General features: G+C 37.5%; 1 protein-coding gene across 1 annotated transcript; it reads left to right on the forward strand.

Moving 5' to 3' along the window:
* The first annotated feature begins 8,133 nt into the window (after nt 1–8,133).
* On the forward strand, nt 8,134–9,209 carry her7 (hairy and enhancer of split related-7). Its single transcript, XM_041987703.1, has 3 exons — nt 8,134–8,231; nt 8,412–8,504; nt 8,688–9,209. The coding sequence occupies exons 1-3, from the start codon at nt 8,187–8,189 to the stop codon at nt 9,207–9,209; spliced, it is 660 nt and encodes a 219-aa protein (XP_041843637.1). The 5' UTR covers nt 8,134–8,186.
* The last annotated feature ends 7,626 nt before the right edge of the window (nt 9,210–16,835 follow it).

The raw sequence follows: 16,835 nt of genomic DNA on the forward strand, positions 1-16,835 counted from the left end.
ATTAAACTGTTTGGGAGATATGGTTATGGTGATGTCAGAGGAAAGGACAGACTGGTTGGACATAAGGGCAACAGGAAGTCAAAAAAAGCACTGGTTCTAGCCAAGGTATCTAACACACAACACGTCCAGCGTTGAAGCAGATGGGCTGCAGCAGCAGAAGAAAACACCAGGTGCCTCTTGTCAGCTAAGAACAGGAAACTGAGGCTACAATTCACACACACTCACCAAGACATAATAGAAGATGGAAAAATGTTGTCTGGGCAATGAGTCTCCATTTCACTTGCCTGGTCGAAGGCTTCAGACTGCAGGTGGTGCAATGATGTGTGGACAACCCAGTCTCACTCTAAATCATGTAATACCTACGTTTGTCCAGGCAAAACGTAGCCACTTCACAAAAAGGGCTCTGAAATTGTAGCATGGCATTTGTTATTGCATTGTTTTTTCTTTGATTCCATTTCCCCAACTGATAGTTCAGGAAGTCACCTTCGAAAAAAATCTGGATTGTTTTTAATCATATGTAACAGGGAGGGTGGAGCTGCTTTGCACATGGCTTTGAATTCTTTGAATGAGCACTCTAGATTAAATTTATCAACAAAATCTTTGAATTCTAGTAATTCTCCATTCAGACCTAGTAGATGTGAAATGAAGAAAACATCTTCGTTTGCCCTTCATGAGATGAAAAGAGATTTCCTGTTTATGGGTGATGACCCTGTTATTCCATAGAGTGGAGTTGTGTGGAGTGAAATTGTGAGAAAACAACATTTTCTGGTAGTGTAACATCTTCTTGTCTGTTAGTTTTAGGGGCAATTTTGAATTTAAGAAGTCACATTTCAGCAAAAACTCTAGACCACCAACTTTTTCAAAAAGGTATTTTGGTATGTGGAACCACAGCGACTCCGGGTGAGATAAAAACTTCTGGTGCTTTTAATGTATTATATTTTTCCAAATAAAATTAAAAATGATTGTATTAACCTTTTTTATATGAATCTGATTTACATTTAATGATTGACAAAGATAAATTAATTTTGATAGGCCTTCAGCTTTAGCCAACAAAATTCTACCAAATATAGATAAATCTCTAGTTAACCAATGATTAAGTGATCTTTCGATTTGGTTTATTTTTATCTTGATATTAGATTGGTTTGTTGTGATTCCATCAGCATGTATTGTGAAACCCAGATATGTAACTTGGGATTTTCCAGGAATGTTTTCAATGCTTACCTCTGGACAGGAATAGAGTGGTAAGATTTCACATTTTTTCAAGTTTAATGATAGATCAGATGCTTGTGAAAAGGTTGAAATTATTTGTAGGGCTTTCCTAATCATGTCTTTATTTTTAATAAAAATGACCATGTTGTTAGCAAATTGGCTAATTTTGTATTCATAGTTAAATATGTTAATACCTCTGAGCTCTGAATGGTTGATGACTAAATAAACTAGGATCTGAGTACAAAGAACAAACAGCTTTGGGGATGTTGGACACCTTCTTGTCTAATTCCTCTTAATTTTGATTCTCTCTGACATGGACAATATAATGTAACTATAAATGTCATTGTAGTACATTTGTATTATTTCACAAAAATCGTCACCACACCCTAATTTATTAAGAATTGTCAATAAAAAAGTATCTGACACAGCTGTGGACTTTGTAGAGGAGAAACATGTACACTTCCTGATTTTTTTTTTTTTTTTTTTTTTTGCCAGATATGTTTTGTGGTATTTACATACAATTCTACTAAAAATGCCAAATAATGATATAAAAACTCTAAATACATATTAGACCAAATCAATAAAATATATTTTGCTTTTTATTATGTCTGACTGTGTTGACAAAAAGAATGTGTTAACTGGAAAAATGCCTATTTTGTTAAAAAAATAAAAAATGAGGTTGCTGCACTGCTACATTGTTGAACAGCCATGACCTTGGTCTTTAATGACATAACTTCATATCTTTTAAAATAACTAACTTTTTACTTTCAAAATTAAAACCTGTTTTATCCAAATTCCCAAGAGTCAGTAATATGTTAAAAAAAATTACTCTGAAATTGATTCTTCAATAAATGTCACTGAGTCATGTTCTGTATGAAACCACCTGTATGACTGGGAAATGTCTGACTGGGAACTGCCTTACTGGGAAATGTCTGACTGGGAACTGCCTTACTGGGAAATGTCTGACTGGGAACTGCCTTCCTGGGAACTGCCTGACTAGGAATTGTCTGACTATGATTGCATAACAATCATATATACCGAACCTTTCAGCTCCACTTTAACATTGTAACATCAGTATTTGCAAAGATTAACATCATGAACCACATGGTCTTCAGTTTCAGACCCAGCAGCAGGTCCATCATCACGTCCAGATGAGGCTAAAGTTCTTCAGCTTACAATCAATCATCTGCAGCTGGTTCAAACAAAATGATCTCAGTAACAGACATTAACTTATTCTATTGTATGTTCTGCTATAAGTAGATTAAGATAATCTTGTCTTATTTTCCACATGCTTTATTCATTTTTGTACTTTCTCACCACCATCAGCTGATAATTAAGGCCCCCAAAAAAGGCCAAAAGTCAATTTTTGTTACTCTCGAGTCCTATATTTTTTTTATTAAACCTGCACAAAAAGAGTCAAAATGAGTCGTATGTCTTGCTACCATGTATGTGACAAAATTTTGGTTGGTTCCACCAAATCTCAATTCAAGGATTATTGAAAAGTCGGCAAGAGAAGATGTCAGCTGATATAGATTTATTGTAACGCATGTGGACAGATCAATAATGATGGTGTTGTGCTGAAATGAGCTGCCACAGACTGAATTTACAGGTTCATCTGTGGATCTGCGATTCCCCATCAGAACAGAATACCCTTCCTATTCACAGTTTTGTGAAATCAAAAATAATTAGTTTAAATCATTAATCCACATATTTTAACTAAAGTACTCTTTAGGTACAATCTTAAGAAATATCGTCATGGTTGTTCAAAAATTAAACTGAATAAATGAATGAGGGTAGGATGCCTGGACAGTATAAATGACCCTGTAAAAGCTCGCTAAATGTTACGATCCATCCTGATGGTGGCGCTGAACTGGTCCTCTGATCAATTCCATCCTGACTATCCCGTTGGCCATAATCTGTATATTCAGATGTTTTAATCCATCATGCTACCAGCATCACCATGGGCTTTCTGATTACTGTTTACAGACATATCTGGTCTGTATATTTCATTGTCCGTCATAGTTATGGATGATGTGATTAGCTGGAGTTAAGCCATACTTTGCTTCCACTGGTGATGGGATTGTTCGTTAGAGGTCCAAGTGTTTTGTTTCTTTTTTTTTCTCCTCAGGATGCGAGCTTTCTTGGTGATGTCTGCGTTTGGTTTTGTTAAATGTTTGTTCAGGTAGATGCTGGATCCTTTCAGATTTTTTCCTGTTTCAACAAAGCCCCTTTTTTTTCTAATATTTAATCTAGTTATCTAAAACAGACAGGAAGAAGCAGCCTGTTATGACCCGACTCAGGGGTAATGAGAGGGCGTAAGAAAAAAGAGCACTGTGGATGGATGTAAAAAGGGGAGTTATCAGATTTTTATTGTGGCAAGCAGAAATGAGGAACCATACAAAAAACCAAGATGGTGAATCTTACATGTTGGGGTTAGCGGATCTGCTTAAACCAAAAACACAATATAACAGCTATTGTCTAAATTCAACTCAAAACAAGCCAGTAAAAAGCAAAACCAAGAATAACCAAAAAGGTGAATGAAAAACTGGCCTACAAAATCTACAAATCTACTATATGGCCTACGAAAATCTACAATATTTTAACAAAAAATGGGCGATATGAACCAAATCTTATATCTCAATATTTTTTACCTGAATCACAATATACGATATATATCTTAATATATATTTATATTTATGTCAAGTAACCAAAGAGACAGTTCTAATTTACAGCCTTCAGTGCTATATATACTTTTATTAAGGATCAGCAGCACATGTGCATTAGAACAGCTGACTAAAATTAAAATACCTTTATATATACCTTTATTTATAAATCATAGGATTTTGTGGATCTTTGAGAAGCATGTATCCATACTTTCATAAAACTGTTGATCTGTGAGATAGGAGTAAAGCCATTTAAGAACAGTGCCTGAGTTGCCCACCAGCCTTCTAATTCTGGTGATTTACTGTATCAAAGGTGGTGCTTGGATCCAGTAGAACCAGAACTGAATGCTTCCATGTGTCAAAGTTACACCTGAGGTCATTAACAACCAACCAGGACAAATCCCTCCAGTGTTTCCTCAGGTAAAAGCAGAGGTTCATATCTGTAAAAATTAACAATATGTTGAGATAAAAGACTGGATCTGATGATTTTATTTCTGAAGTAAAAGATAGAGCTGACTAAATGGAGCTAGATTTCAGCCATATTAAACAGTCAAAGAATAAAGGTAAGGCCTTCCTGGAATTTATGAAGAGTAAATTCGCTCAGATATCTGCAGACAACAAACGTGCAGAGCTGGAGAAGGAGCTGGCTGAAGTGTTGAATGACACTCTGGAAGGTCTGGAGAAGCTCCACGTCTTCCTGGATGCCTTGGAGAAGCTGACCACCACCTCACTGCATGTGTTTGCTGAGAAGTAGGTGTTACACCTGCATGAAAAGATCAAACTCTGTCACGTTCAGGTTGCACCACTAATATGTCCTTTTCTCCTGGAGTTTAAGGGGCCATCCCCAAGACCCTGGATTACAGTAAAACCACAATAGTACTTTAGGAAACCACCATTTTATCCGCATGAAACCAGGGATTAGCCTCCACTGACCATGTCTGAAGCCAGGTACCAAAGTGGATAGTTTTGAGTCCTCTGCCATCTGGGGTACTGTGAGGACAGCGTAACCGCATATGACGTCAATGTGACGAACAAGTGCTGATTCCCAATCCACCCTTTCTCAAGTTTTTCTTTTTTTGCTTTGTAGTGCGTTACTTAAAGAAGAAGCTCAACTTCTTCTTTAGTCCAAACAAATGCCTCTCTTTTGCCTTGCAGTGAACTGCGAGGCTGAACAAACTGAGCTTCCTGATAAGAGAATACATGTCCTCAGCTATCGTCTCTTCTCTGCTTCCAATGTGTACTTCCTGCAATAGGCAGGGAGCCTTTATATGCGTATGCGCTGTTTGGGTCTAGCTTTGGAGTGTTACTCTTTAACACTCTCCCCACTGTAGTATGTACTACAGCGGTTTATTGCGGCTGTTGAAGCCTTCCTCTAGTTTTCGCCACTGCTTTCACACCTAAGTGGACATAGCCTAAAAGTGATGCACAAGTTTACTTTCTTCACAAACTTCACAATTTGGAGGTGTTGGCTTCCCAGCTGGACAGATACATGCACATCACCAAGACCATTTGTGAGGAGATGAAGAAAAGCTAAACTCATATTTAGTCAGCAACACATTTTATTCTTTATACACACATTTTTAACGCAACACTAGAACAGTAGTGTGTTTGTGTCTTTCATTGCTGCATCAGTGATGTTTGTCTGACCATGACTGGAGTCGACCTTAATGTGGGTTTATTTGAATGTGACATACAAACGATGGTTGATCACATTAACCAACTGAGTGAAATCAACTAAGTTCTCCTCATGTTTTTATGCCATGAATTGAAAACTACAGTCAGATATATGGAATAGTGAAGGCATGATCTGCTGAGTTCAAGAGTTTTTCCATCAGAAACCAAACTGTCATAGCCATAAACACTGAGGATAACACAAACCTTTTTCCTCATCCTGTCAATAGATATTAACCTAAGCTATTTCCATCAGGATCCAAACTTCCGGATGGTGTTTTTGTTCAAGAAAGAATCATATCATGACTTCATCAAGACGTTTGATAAGTGGCAGCCCAGGATGATGGACTTTATAAAAGAGCTGGTTCAACAACATGGCATGCTGGTGCAGTGTGGTGTTTGGTGTAATCCTTGGAAAAGCTGGGACACTTGGCTGAAAACTCAAACAACCAGATTTCTGGGGCCAGCAGACACTTTGTACGTCTGGTTGTACATCTCAGATATATATCTCAGACTTAAGACTTGTTGTCTTTCCTTTAGATCAGGGTGTTGAACTCCGGTCCTCATAGGCCGCTATCCTGCAGGTTTTAGTTATTTCCTTGCTCCAACACACCTGAATAAAATCAAATGGATCCAACAGCTTCTTGTCAACTTATTCACAATAACCCATTAATTTCAGTCAGGTGTGTTAGATCAGGGAAGCAATGAAAACCTGCAGGATACCGGCGCTCGAGGACCGGAGTTTGACACTCCTGCTTTAGATTATTTTAATATACTATTGTACTTTTTCATATCATCATTATCCTATTTTCTTTATGTATCATGTAGTACTGTGGTAGTTTATATTGTTTTTTGTGATGTGTTTTAGGCAGCCTAGATGACGAGAGCCATGTAAATAACATGTCTCCCCTGGTAGACAAATCTGTCAAGCAAAACATGGCACACAGACCACCGTTCAGTATGTTAGGATGCTGGACAGGACAGGGTAAAAAAAAAAAAAAAAAAAAAAAAATTATTTAATCAATTGTATGACCTTTGGATTCTTGGTTTGACAACAAAATTATAACAAATGACAAAAGTGATCAATAGATTATCTAAAAATATTTAAGAGGAGTTCACTTCTGTGTACACATTATTACTATTATTAATGGATTGTTACTTATTGTAAATCTACAAGCTCATAGAAAGGTCAGTGGTTTTATAAGTTGCCTAATTCAATTTCCACAACTTAAATTAAACATAAGGTCTTCTATATTTTATAGCCAACATAACTTGTGTTAAGACTTAAAGATGTTTCTTTAACTCTTCTTTTATTCTAAGAGGACCAGAATTTTTTACATGAACGACTCAGGCTGAAACCATGTGGCGTGTGGACGTCAATGCAGGATTGTTAGTCTATTATTATGTTAAAAAAAATCTGCATCTAAAAGGGGTCTCGAGGCTCTGAGGTCTCCAGTTTGTGAAGCAGAGATTCGTTGAATAAAAATGCCATCACGTGTGCGTAATCGCCTCCTCTCGGCTTTCCCACGGTGATCTGCAGCATCAAAGACTTTTTCAAAGACAAAAGTCGGACAAATGCGGCGCCCCGGCACGAGACAACGACCCAAATGGCACGCGTTGCACAATGTGACACTTAGGTGTGAATGCAAGATGGTAACCACATAAAACAAATCGCTTTTCGGAAGTGCAAAGGTGTGAATGATCACGCTTCGGCACTCGTCCTGCTGGTGCGCGCAGGCGATATTCATTGCAAAGAAACGAAAAGCATAGAAAACAAAAGACAAAGCAAATTAAAACCACAGCTCTGGTTACATCATTAAGACTTGCATTTATTAATTTGCTGCAGGTTTTGGAGGCATTAAGAAAAAGCAAAAAGGTAGATATAAAATAAATTTTTTAATCACGATCATAATGGTGCACAAAAAGTTCTTAGGCTGTCAGAGGTACAGCTCATATAAATATATTATTTTATTTTATGTCTAAGGGGTTTCGAGAATGGCAACAAAATGACAGATGGTAAAAGAAACAAAGATCTCTGTATTTTTCTTCATTTAATATAGGCTAGTATAGATTATTATAAATGTCTTAACATTCGTCCAATATTACTGGTAACACATGTTTGTGCACTAATTTCTTAATCCAAATAGATATGGCTCAGGAATTTCTTCTCATTTAATCCGATCTTGTAGCGCAGGTTTTTAAATTTCTCAAATTCTAATGTGAAATTTCCTATGATTCTGTGTGCATTACTTTTTACGCACAGATTTATACCAAGCTGTTGTATCAGATTATGATTAAATCGACTAAAAACGTGTAATTTAATAGATATAATCTATTAAATTAAATTATCTATTAAATCTATTAAATTAAATAGATATAATCTATTAAATTCCCTTTAGTTGTTCCAACGGTCAGTATCAGACTGGTGGGAGACAGCGCGCATGCTGGGGACTTTAGTACTTGGACCGTGGCTGTTTGTGTGGGTCCGGGTTGTAAAATCTGCTGGTGCAGAGGGAGGAGTCCGAGGGGAGCAGGAGGTGGTAAAAAGAGCAGTCAGAGCCAAGCGCCTCAGTACCTGAACAGTTGCAGACTGGGAAGGAAGCTGTGACCGCTGGATTTGGGCATTTTTGAAAGTCTGACATTATGAAGCTGCTACAAGAAGCGGATGATGCGACAAACAACAGAAAGGTAACACCAACTATTCCGTAGGTTGTATAAATTCCTGCTTTTAAATAACCAGATTCCAAAATAAATGTAATACTTAATTTTATAGTAATTGTTTTCCTTGTTTTCTACTTCTTTGAAAACCACATAATAGCAACCAGTTCTCTTAATCTGGGTCTTTTCTATTGTTTTTATTGCCTCTAGTTGGTAAAATCTCAGGTAGAGAAACGTCGAAGAGAGAGAATGAATCGCAGTCTTGAACATCTGAGGACCATGTTGCTGCAGGAGCCTCAACAGGTAAAGTTAAAGTTTTTAATGAAATGAAGACATATTTAGCATTTTTTCATGCAGTACAAACCATCTCTTGTTCAAAGTATATAAAAAGGAAACTTTTGGGATGCCTGTCAGGGTATCCATTCAGGCCTGAGGGTCAAGGCTTCGCAATAAATCCCATTAACACACACTGCTGCTACTATACAGGGGGGGACTAAACACAGAGTGGAGAAAGCTGAGATCCTGGAGCACACAGTCCTCTTCCTCCAGAAAACTGCCAAAGAACACCAAGAAAAAGCTGGAGGCCAGAATCGCCCCTTCCAAGATGGCTTCTCCACCTGTCTGCAGAGAGCCTCTCAGTTCCTGGGTCCTGAGGGGAAAGGGCTCTGGCTTGGACCGGCGCTGGATGCAACCTTCGCTGCTCGTTTTGCACGTTCAGACACCAATTCTTCTGGCGCCACAAGCAGAACCTCCAGCTCCCTGCCACACACAAAGTCCATCCTCCACATGCTGAGGCAGAAGTCCAAGTACAGACTTCACACACGCGCCTTCGGGGTCAGCAGTTTTCAGCAGCCTCACCTCTTCCCAGTTCAGCAAAGCTTTCCCAGAGCTCCCCAACAGCCTCAGAGACAAAGTCGGCTGGAGATGAGGGCAGAGAGATCTGCAACCAAAGAGAGCTCGTCCCAGAGCTGCCCGCTCAGCCAGACTTTGTGGAGACCTTGGCCTTGATCATCAAGCAAATGCCTCAGAACTATCAATTACTAACAACTAATCAACATTTACTAGTGCCGTTTATGTGTTGTCCATGAAAAAGACAATATTTACATTATAATTTTATGAAAGCTCCTAACTTCAAAGCCTGTAAATATTGTAAAAATTCCATAGGGTTGACTTGCTCTTGCTTAACGCTTTTGTATGAGCTCAATCAGTGGGGCAGCCATTTAATCTGCTGGCAGGCATGCAGGGACTCTCCAAGATGGGGAACACGTGAGCTGGATCATTGCTGCCGTGCTGAAGAGGCGAGGCAAGAGGTGAGTATCACGGAGCTGAGGAGATCCTATCCTCCTTCATTTGCAGCTAAAACCGGCTGATAAATCTGCTATATGATTCAAGAGTGTGATACTGAAGTGGATCATGATTTGGTGTCCATTCGTCACATTTCCAGGTTTGAGTTTGGGAGAGCCCCTCATCCTTTGTGCCATGATGCCTGCTGGCATAAGGGACATCTGTGGCTCTTTGTACAATATAACTTGTATCCTCCTCAAAGATATTCATGTATCTTGTCTGTTTTGCACACTAATTTATTCTGGTTGTCTCCCTATGGTGAGCAGTAATCTTTTTCTCTTCTTTTATTATGTTTTTATTTTTTTTTAATAAAGAAAGCAATAAAACTGTTAAGACAAAGTCCTTTTTTTTTACCCCTTTAAATCAGCTCTAACCCAGAGGCCTTCTGCCTGCAGTGACAGGTCTCCTTAATCTGAGGACTGAAGCAGGATCTCATGCTGAGCTGCATCCTTCATGTGTGAAGTTTGATGGGAAACTCAAATAGATCAGTAACACTCCTTTCTTAAAAGAGAGAAAAAAAGCCTGTCTTGCAGTTTATTTACTAAAACAGGATTAAAGCTACAGAAAAGGATAATTTAACACTGAAAAAATTAATTATCTTATTGAAATAATTCAATAAGAATATCTATTTGAATTAAATTATAATCACTTCATCTATTTTTTTGTAAACAAACAATTCTTCATATTAGTCTCTTATAGAGATGGGATATATGTCTCTTTAAGGGAACCGTGCCTTTTAAAGAGTCATTCAAAAAACTGGCTCATTTATATTTTGCTTATTTATTTATTTTTAATTCAGTCAGTGGTATCTCATTTTATCAAGGAAACAATCACCTGTAGTAATTATAAGGCAAGACTTGGATCAGAACAATTCAGACTTACACACCACACCAATAAATGCTCTGTTGGTGGGAACTGTTCTGAAATATTGTACATAATTTCATTTGGCTTGTGTTTTCAATGCAACTGTTCCATAAGGTGGCTCCATATCCCCATGCTTTGACAGTAAGATCACCATTTTGGATTTTCCCTCACCAAAAAATGTTTTGGCACAACAAAAACTAAGCAGGCTACAATTAGCTTCCATGCAAAACAACTTTACTCCAAAATTTTCCACACAAGAATATTTTAATAAAGCAAAAAACTTAAAATGTATAAGAAAAATGAAAAATATGTGCTTATGTAAAATCTATAATACAAGATTTTAAAAAATACAAAGAAAAGACATAAATAAAGGAAAAATATATAACTAGAAATAGAATAGAATCATCAGTACAAATTTCAGCAAAAGCTTTGGATGGAACTCACAGTGTTTGTTTCCAACAATACTTTCTGCCCATAGGTGCATTCATGAATGAAGCGTGTTGGCCATCAGACTCCCATGGTGCCACACGTGTGTCAGGTGAAGGCAGGGTGGATAATTTGTAAATAAAAAAAGATGGCTCACAAATAAACAACTCACAACTGTGATTCGGTTCTTATTGTTCAAAAGAATGGATTTGTTCGTGAACTAGTGTCTCTAGTCTTTAATATTATTTTTCTCTATCTGTTATTTGTGAATGGGTTTTTATTTCCCAGAGTTTATGTGAAATATCAGAAAAGGTTTGCATAGATTTTTTTTAAAAGATTAACACCTTACTGTTCAGTCCTGAGAAAAAGTTAGTATGCAGTCTCTCAATTCAAAGATTTTTGTATGAAAACTGAAATAATAATAAAAAATAATCCATATCAGGGCTTAAAAAATGAGATAAATACACCCAAAGATGAATCATAAGAAAAGAGTTTTGTCATTCAGGTGTGAGCTAACAAAAAGCAGAAAGATCTTAGAAGCAACTGTTGCTGCCAATCCATCTGAGAAGGGTTATAAGGCATTCTCCTAAACAATTACAGTCCATCCTTCTATGGAGAAAAATATTCACAAGTGGACAACATTTAAGAAAGCTTCCAATCTTTCCCAGAAAGTTTGGCCCAAGGTCGGACTGAGCAATACTCAGAGAAACTGCAAAAAACCCAAGAGCTCCATCTCAGACCTGGCCTCAGTTAGCGTGTTACATGTTAAAGTTCATGATAGTAAGGCAAGTTTACTTGTACAGCACAATTCAACGACAAGGCGATTCAAGGTGCTTTGCAGAAGCATTGAAACATCAGAAAAAAAGAAGCATCAATTAAAATTAAAAACAAAAGAAAAAGAAAAATGATAAGAACATCAGATAAAAACAGTTAGAAATTCAAGCCTAATTTAGCAGTAAAATAAAAAAAACTAAACATGCATGACTTGTTTGGAAAGGTTGCATGCAGGAGAAAATCAGTTCGGTCTAAGTGGAAATGTTTGATTGTAATGCACACCAACAAAAAAAAAAAAAAAAAAAAAAAAGAAAACAAAAGAAAAAAAAACTGAAGCAACGTTGTGAAGAAGAGTGGACCAAACTTTCTCCAAAGTGATGTGAGACTGATAACAAGAAAAACATTACATCAGGTTTAAAAGCTTTTGTCTCCACACACGGCTTCTACGTAGTTTCTGTTTTTTATGTTTCTGTAATAACTGTCATATTTGTTGTTTAAATGGGGTTATATTTCTCTAATTTAAAGAGGCAAAATATTTTACTTTCCTTTCTTTGATTTTCTTAAATTGAAAGAGTTCATTTTGAAAAGATGATGCTGACTGATGTGAAAGCCTTCACAACACACAGCTGCGTTTGTTTTCATGGTAATGAACATTTATCTTGCATCTGTGTCGCTCCCAGCTGCCCAGCTGCCATTTGTTTTCTGCGCGTGGCTGGTGTCAGTTCTCAGGAAGCAAAAACGTGTCTTGACACCCTGCGATGGCCTTTGAAGTTCAATCACAGACACCGGGGAGATTTTTCCTCCAATTAAGTTATTTGATAATTAATTTTAATCCTGAAAATGGTAGACTGGTTTAAAACAAAAGATCAAAATCTAAATCGATTCACTCGAATCCCCCAAATACAAAGATTGTACAAACTTCAAGTTAAATGAGCTGCTGCTGTTAATTATGAAGAGGAAACATGAGTCTCATCTATATTTATATAACAGTTTGTTTCTTGATTCAGATCGAGTTAAATTACAAAGCCCAAACTGAAAGGTAACGCTCTAATACTCCAACAAATATTGATAATCTACAAAGTCTTTTGAAAACGTTTCTTATTCCATCAGCATTCTCATGGGAGACTGTTTCCTACTCCATTCTCGTGGGAAAACGGGACAGAAGCGCTTTTATTATCTGTTAGAGTTGGTGCATCATTAAAAGAAGTGTGTGTGGAAGTATCTTACCACCTCGCTCACACTTTTAGCGTAATGGTGAGAGCTCAAATGCTAATTACGCACCACGAATTACTCGTGGGAACGTCTCGGCTAACTTCCCGACAAAATGGTTCAGACATACTTTAGGTTTTCTTTCACGCACAGACACCTGTTGCCTCAGTGTGACCGGATAATCTGAAATAAAAATTCACAAAACCATTAAACAAAACAACAGAGCAGAGGTTATCCCTCAGTGAAGTATATTTATTAACCGCTGCTAATTTGTTATAAAGACTACACTGAATTCACAATTCATTCTCGCACATTTTTGGACTTCATGACACATCTGTGCTATAGCTGAACATTTTGTCTGCAGCAGAGATCAGAGAGCTTGATTGATTGGTGACTGTATGAGCTTTTGTCACTGTGGAAATGAGAAAAGCTTTACAATCAGCAGCGTTTCAATAATCAGAGTGCGTAGGCAAAATGTTCTTTTCCATATAGTGACAATGAGTAAACGAATTTTGCACTTTTGGATCTGACACACAGCAACACGCAGGCAAATGCTGGGTTTGAGTGTGGCAGTGGGAACGCGCCCTCTGGCTCTCTCCCGTCATGGGAATGTGGATCGGAAAAGTGGATGCTCACTTTATTACCTGTTAAATTTGATGCCTAATTTCCAAAGTGTGTTTGGAGGAGCGATGACCCTACCGTTCCCACACACCAAGCAGATTCACCTTAATTGTTGTGACAAAAATCCCAAAATGTTTGCGGTTTAAATGTAGTGATTGAATCAATTCATTTGCATTGCCGCGCGTAAAAGAGATTTTGTCTCTCTTTGTCGCTTTGTCTCTTCAAGAACTTTAATTTAAATAATACTTTAAAATATATGCATTCATATATATTTCAGACTTGATTATAGTGAAAGATGACAATTCAAGCTCTTAAAGTCTGAGTGTGGTTTAATAATATATTGGGTTTGGAATACACATTCACATCAACCGTTGGTGCAACTTCAGGATCACGTGCACGACTCTCGGGAAAATCGAGAAGAGGTCAGATCTCACTTTTATAACCTGTAATAATCCATACGTTGTAACTCAGAGTGTTTAAGAAGGGAGGCGAATATCAGGTTCCCACGGGCACAAATGTCTGACTGTTTGATTTTAAATGATTTTCAAAGCTGCGCTGCTGGTCGACGACAGTGCGCTTTGACGTCTCAAGATCTTAAGTATGAACCACGACTGGTGAAGTCAAACGGTTTCAACTGGATTTTGCTTCACAATCATAACAAAGGATGAAGGAAAAAGAACTACATCATCAACTGTATGAGCGCTCAAGCCAAACTTTTCATTAATTTATTTAGTTAGTTAGTTATTTAGTTAGTTAGTTCGTTCTTGCAGCACTGGGTTGGAGCAAGACCGCCGCGTGCCTGGGAGCGCACTACTTTTCTATCCATAACAATAGCGTTAAGGGTCTTTGTCATGTGCCCGAGCCTCACGCTGTTCTGGCGGATGTTTTGTCACATGTGTAAATCTGCTTTGCACGAGCTGTAACACCTTTCTCAGACGCGTGCTGCTCACAAGTCTGGGCAGCTGCACGCGCCCATAGTAAGGGGGTGCTATTGGTACATTGGTATGCATTGTTCTTCAGATTCCATTTCAATGTGTTTTCAGTATGTTAAATATCATTTATAAATCAATGAGCGATCCAGAAATTCATTTATTTATTATTATAAGATTTGAAAATGAACATAATTTTAGTTACCACATTTCAAACATAAGGCAGAGAGACCGAGAAGAGAATTAACTGCAGCCTGCAGCCTCAGAGGTCTTACAGGCCAAGGTGTACAGCTTCAAAGATTTTTGCTTAGTATGCACAAAACTTTTATTAACTCTTGTTTTTGTAATAGAAGACGCTTCAGTGCGGGGCGGATAAAGCAACGATATTGAAGCGCATAGACCTGTTTATTCATAAACCTGATAAAGGAGGCAAGACGATTGCGAAAGGTCACAGTCTTTTCCTTCGGTTTCTCCAAGGTTTGCGGCTTCTGGGACCTGAAAGGAAAGAGCTGATGTTTGGAGAAGCGCTGGATGAGTCGCTTTATGCTCCTATTTCACTGCAGAATCTTATTCTGGGGGCAATTCAACATCATTCCTCCTCCAATTCCCTGCTGAGGAAGTCCGCCTGGTTCATTCTTCGGATGCTGATACACAGATCTGGTGAGATAATGTGCGTGTGGTAGAATGATCCTCAGCTCACACACAGAAATTTTAAAGAGGAAAACGCATTAATTAAAATTCAAATGCACTTTTATTCACAAATAGTAACGCTGGCAAACTAGTCAACAATGTCAACGTTTCTGAACTGCGCCATTTAATATTTTGCGCCTTTACTTATTTAATCATTTTTAAATAAACAACGTGAAAATAAACGAAACTGATTGTTGGCACGTGTCCTATAGTACATGCGTGAAAGTGATTTGCACGTGAAGACAAACTGCACCACGTGGGGACGTTTCACACAATGGCGCAAACTTGCCTTCTAGAAAGAACATATACCCAAAACATCCGGTAATCATGGTAATCTGTGTTATGTTGCCTGTCCCTCAATTTTATAGCTGATTGATCATATAGTAGTCTGCGTGGACGTGCAATCCCTGTGTTCCCCAAGTTCTTCCTAACTTGGAATGAGCATCAATGAAACATGTTCCTTCAGTATAAACGGGGAATACGCGTGGGAATGTGGTAAAAGTCTCCACTGTGACACCCTTCTCTTCTCAGGGATGCATCAGGTTTTACAGCTTGTAAAGTTGTAAACGAGGTGCAATTTCCCTCTTTCCCACGAGAAAGACCCCGCGAAACCTTTTGTCATAATAAACACGTTTTTCTTTAATAAACAGGAAAATAAAATCTAGATGAAGCAGCCAGCTGAAAAAGTCATGAAGTTGCATTTTTGTCCTAACTTGTTACTTTTTGTTCACCTCAGTTTTTGACAACCCCAGAAAGTGCTACTTTTTAATGCGGACATCAAACCTATTTAAAGGGATAAATGCGAGAAAAGAGTAAAAAAAAAAAAAACAAAAAAAAAAGAGTGTGAGAGAGAAACTGAAAGAATACACATAAATACACCAATACAACCAGATGATAATGTCTATCTTTTTGTAATCACTTACATAATTTAGAAAAAAATTAAAGTGAATGAATTTGAATATATTTTTTTGCACATATTAAGGAAAAAGTTTGAGAACATGTCAGCATACTGTTTTAAATACATTATATGAGAACAGGAACAACAAAACCATTTAATTTTTATTTGACTGCAGATTTAAACTATTGTAAAGGCAAAAAAAGGGTTTTTACAATCAGGTTTACTTTGCCATAAAGAAATTTTTTAGCTACTGACAGTAAAATATTCATCCTATTACAGTTTACTCTTAAAAAACTTTGGATTTATTTTTAGCAGGAAGAACTCTTTTCTTGTCTTTCTTTCTTTTTTTTTTATTATTATCAGTAGTTAAACTTGCTGTTGGCTTCCCAGTTCTCATCTGACATTGTTTTACTGGAACAGAGAAAAACAAAATGCAGGTCAGGAACTCTGCTGTGAGCTGTGTTAGAGAGCATTTGTCATGTAGGTGTCAAAAAAGTTTTATTATTACTATTACTATTATTCAAAGCCTGTTTTGACCCAACACAAGCTGTGTCCTAATTCAGGGTCTGCACATTTTGGAGTGAACAGACTAACTATGGAGTGGCCTACGTAGTCTGTGCACTCCAAAACCGCTTACCGTTTATAGGCTAGAAATTTCCCAAAGCAGCAGTGTAGGACGTTAAATCACTTAAACCTCTGAAATTACTAAGTTTGCATGTCATAGGGCACTTTAATGAATGTTAGCACCGACCGAGCAATATTGTAATTAAAAAACAAAAACAAACTAAATTATAAGAGGCTCTGTTGTTTTCCAGCAGGTAGACTCTTCATTATCCTCTTAAAAATCCCCAAATATCAAATATTACAGAATTTTAATGT

This window comes from Melanotaenia boesemani, chromosome 6, assembly GCF_017639745.1.
Source record: "Melanotaenia boesemani isolate fMelBoe1 chromosome 6, fMelBoe1.pri, whole genome shotgun sequence".
Taxonomy (NCBI): Eukaryota; Metazoa; Chordata; class Actinopteri; order Atheriniformes; family Melanotaeniidae; genus Melanotaenia; species Melanotaenia boesemani.

Excerpts from the sequence above, each read along its gene's own strand:
- her7 (XM_041987703.1), top strand. The coding sequence starts at position 8,187 with ATGAAGCTGCTACAAGAAGCGGATGATGCGACAAACAACAGAAAG. Across the intron at positions 8,232-8,411 it reads ATGCGACAAACAACAGAAAG|TTGGTAAAATCTCAGGTAGA; the intron begins GTAACACCAACT and ends TATTGCCTCTAG. Across the intron at positions 8,505-8,687 it reads TGCTGCAGGAGCCTCAACAG|GGGGGGACTAAACACAGAGT; the intron begins GTAAAGTTAAAG and ends GCTACTATACAG.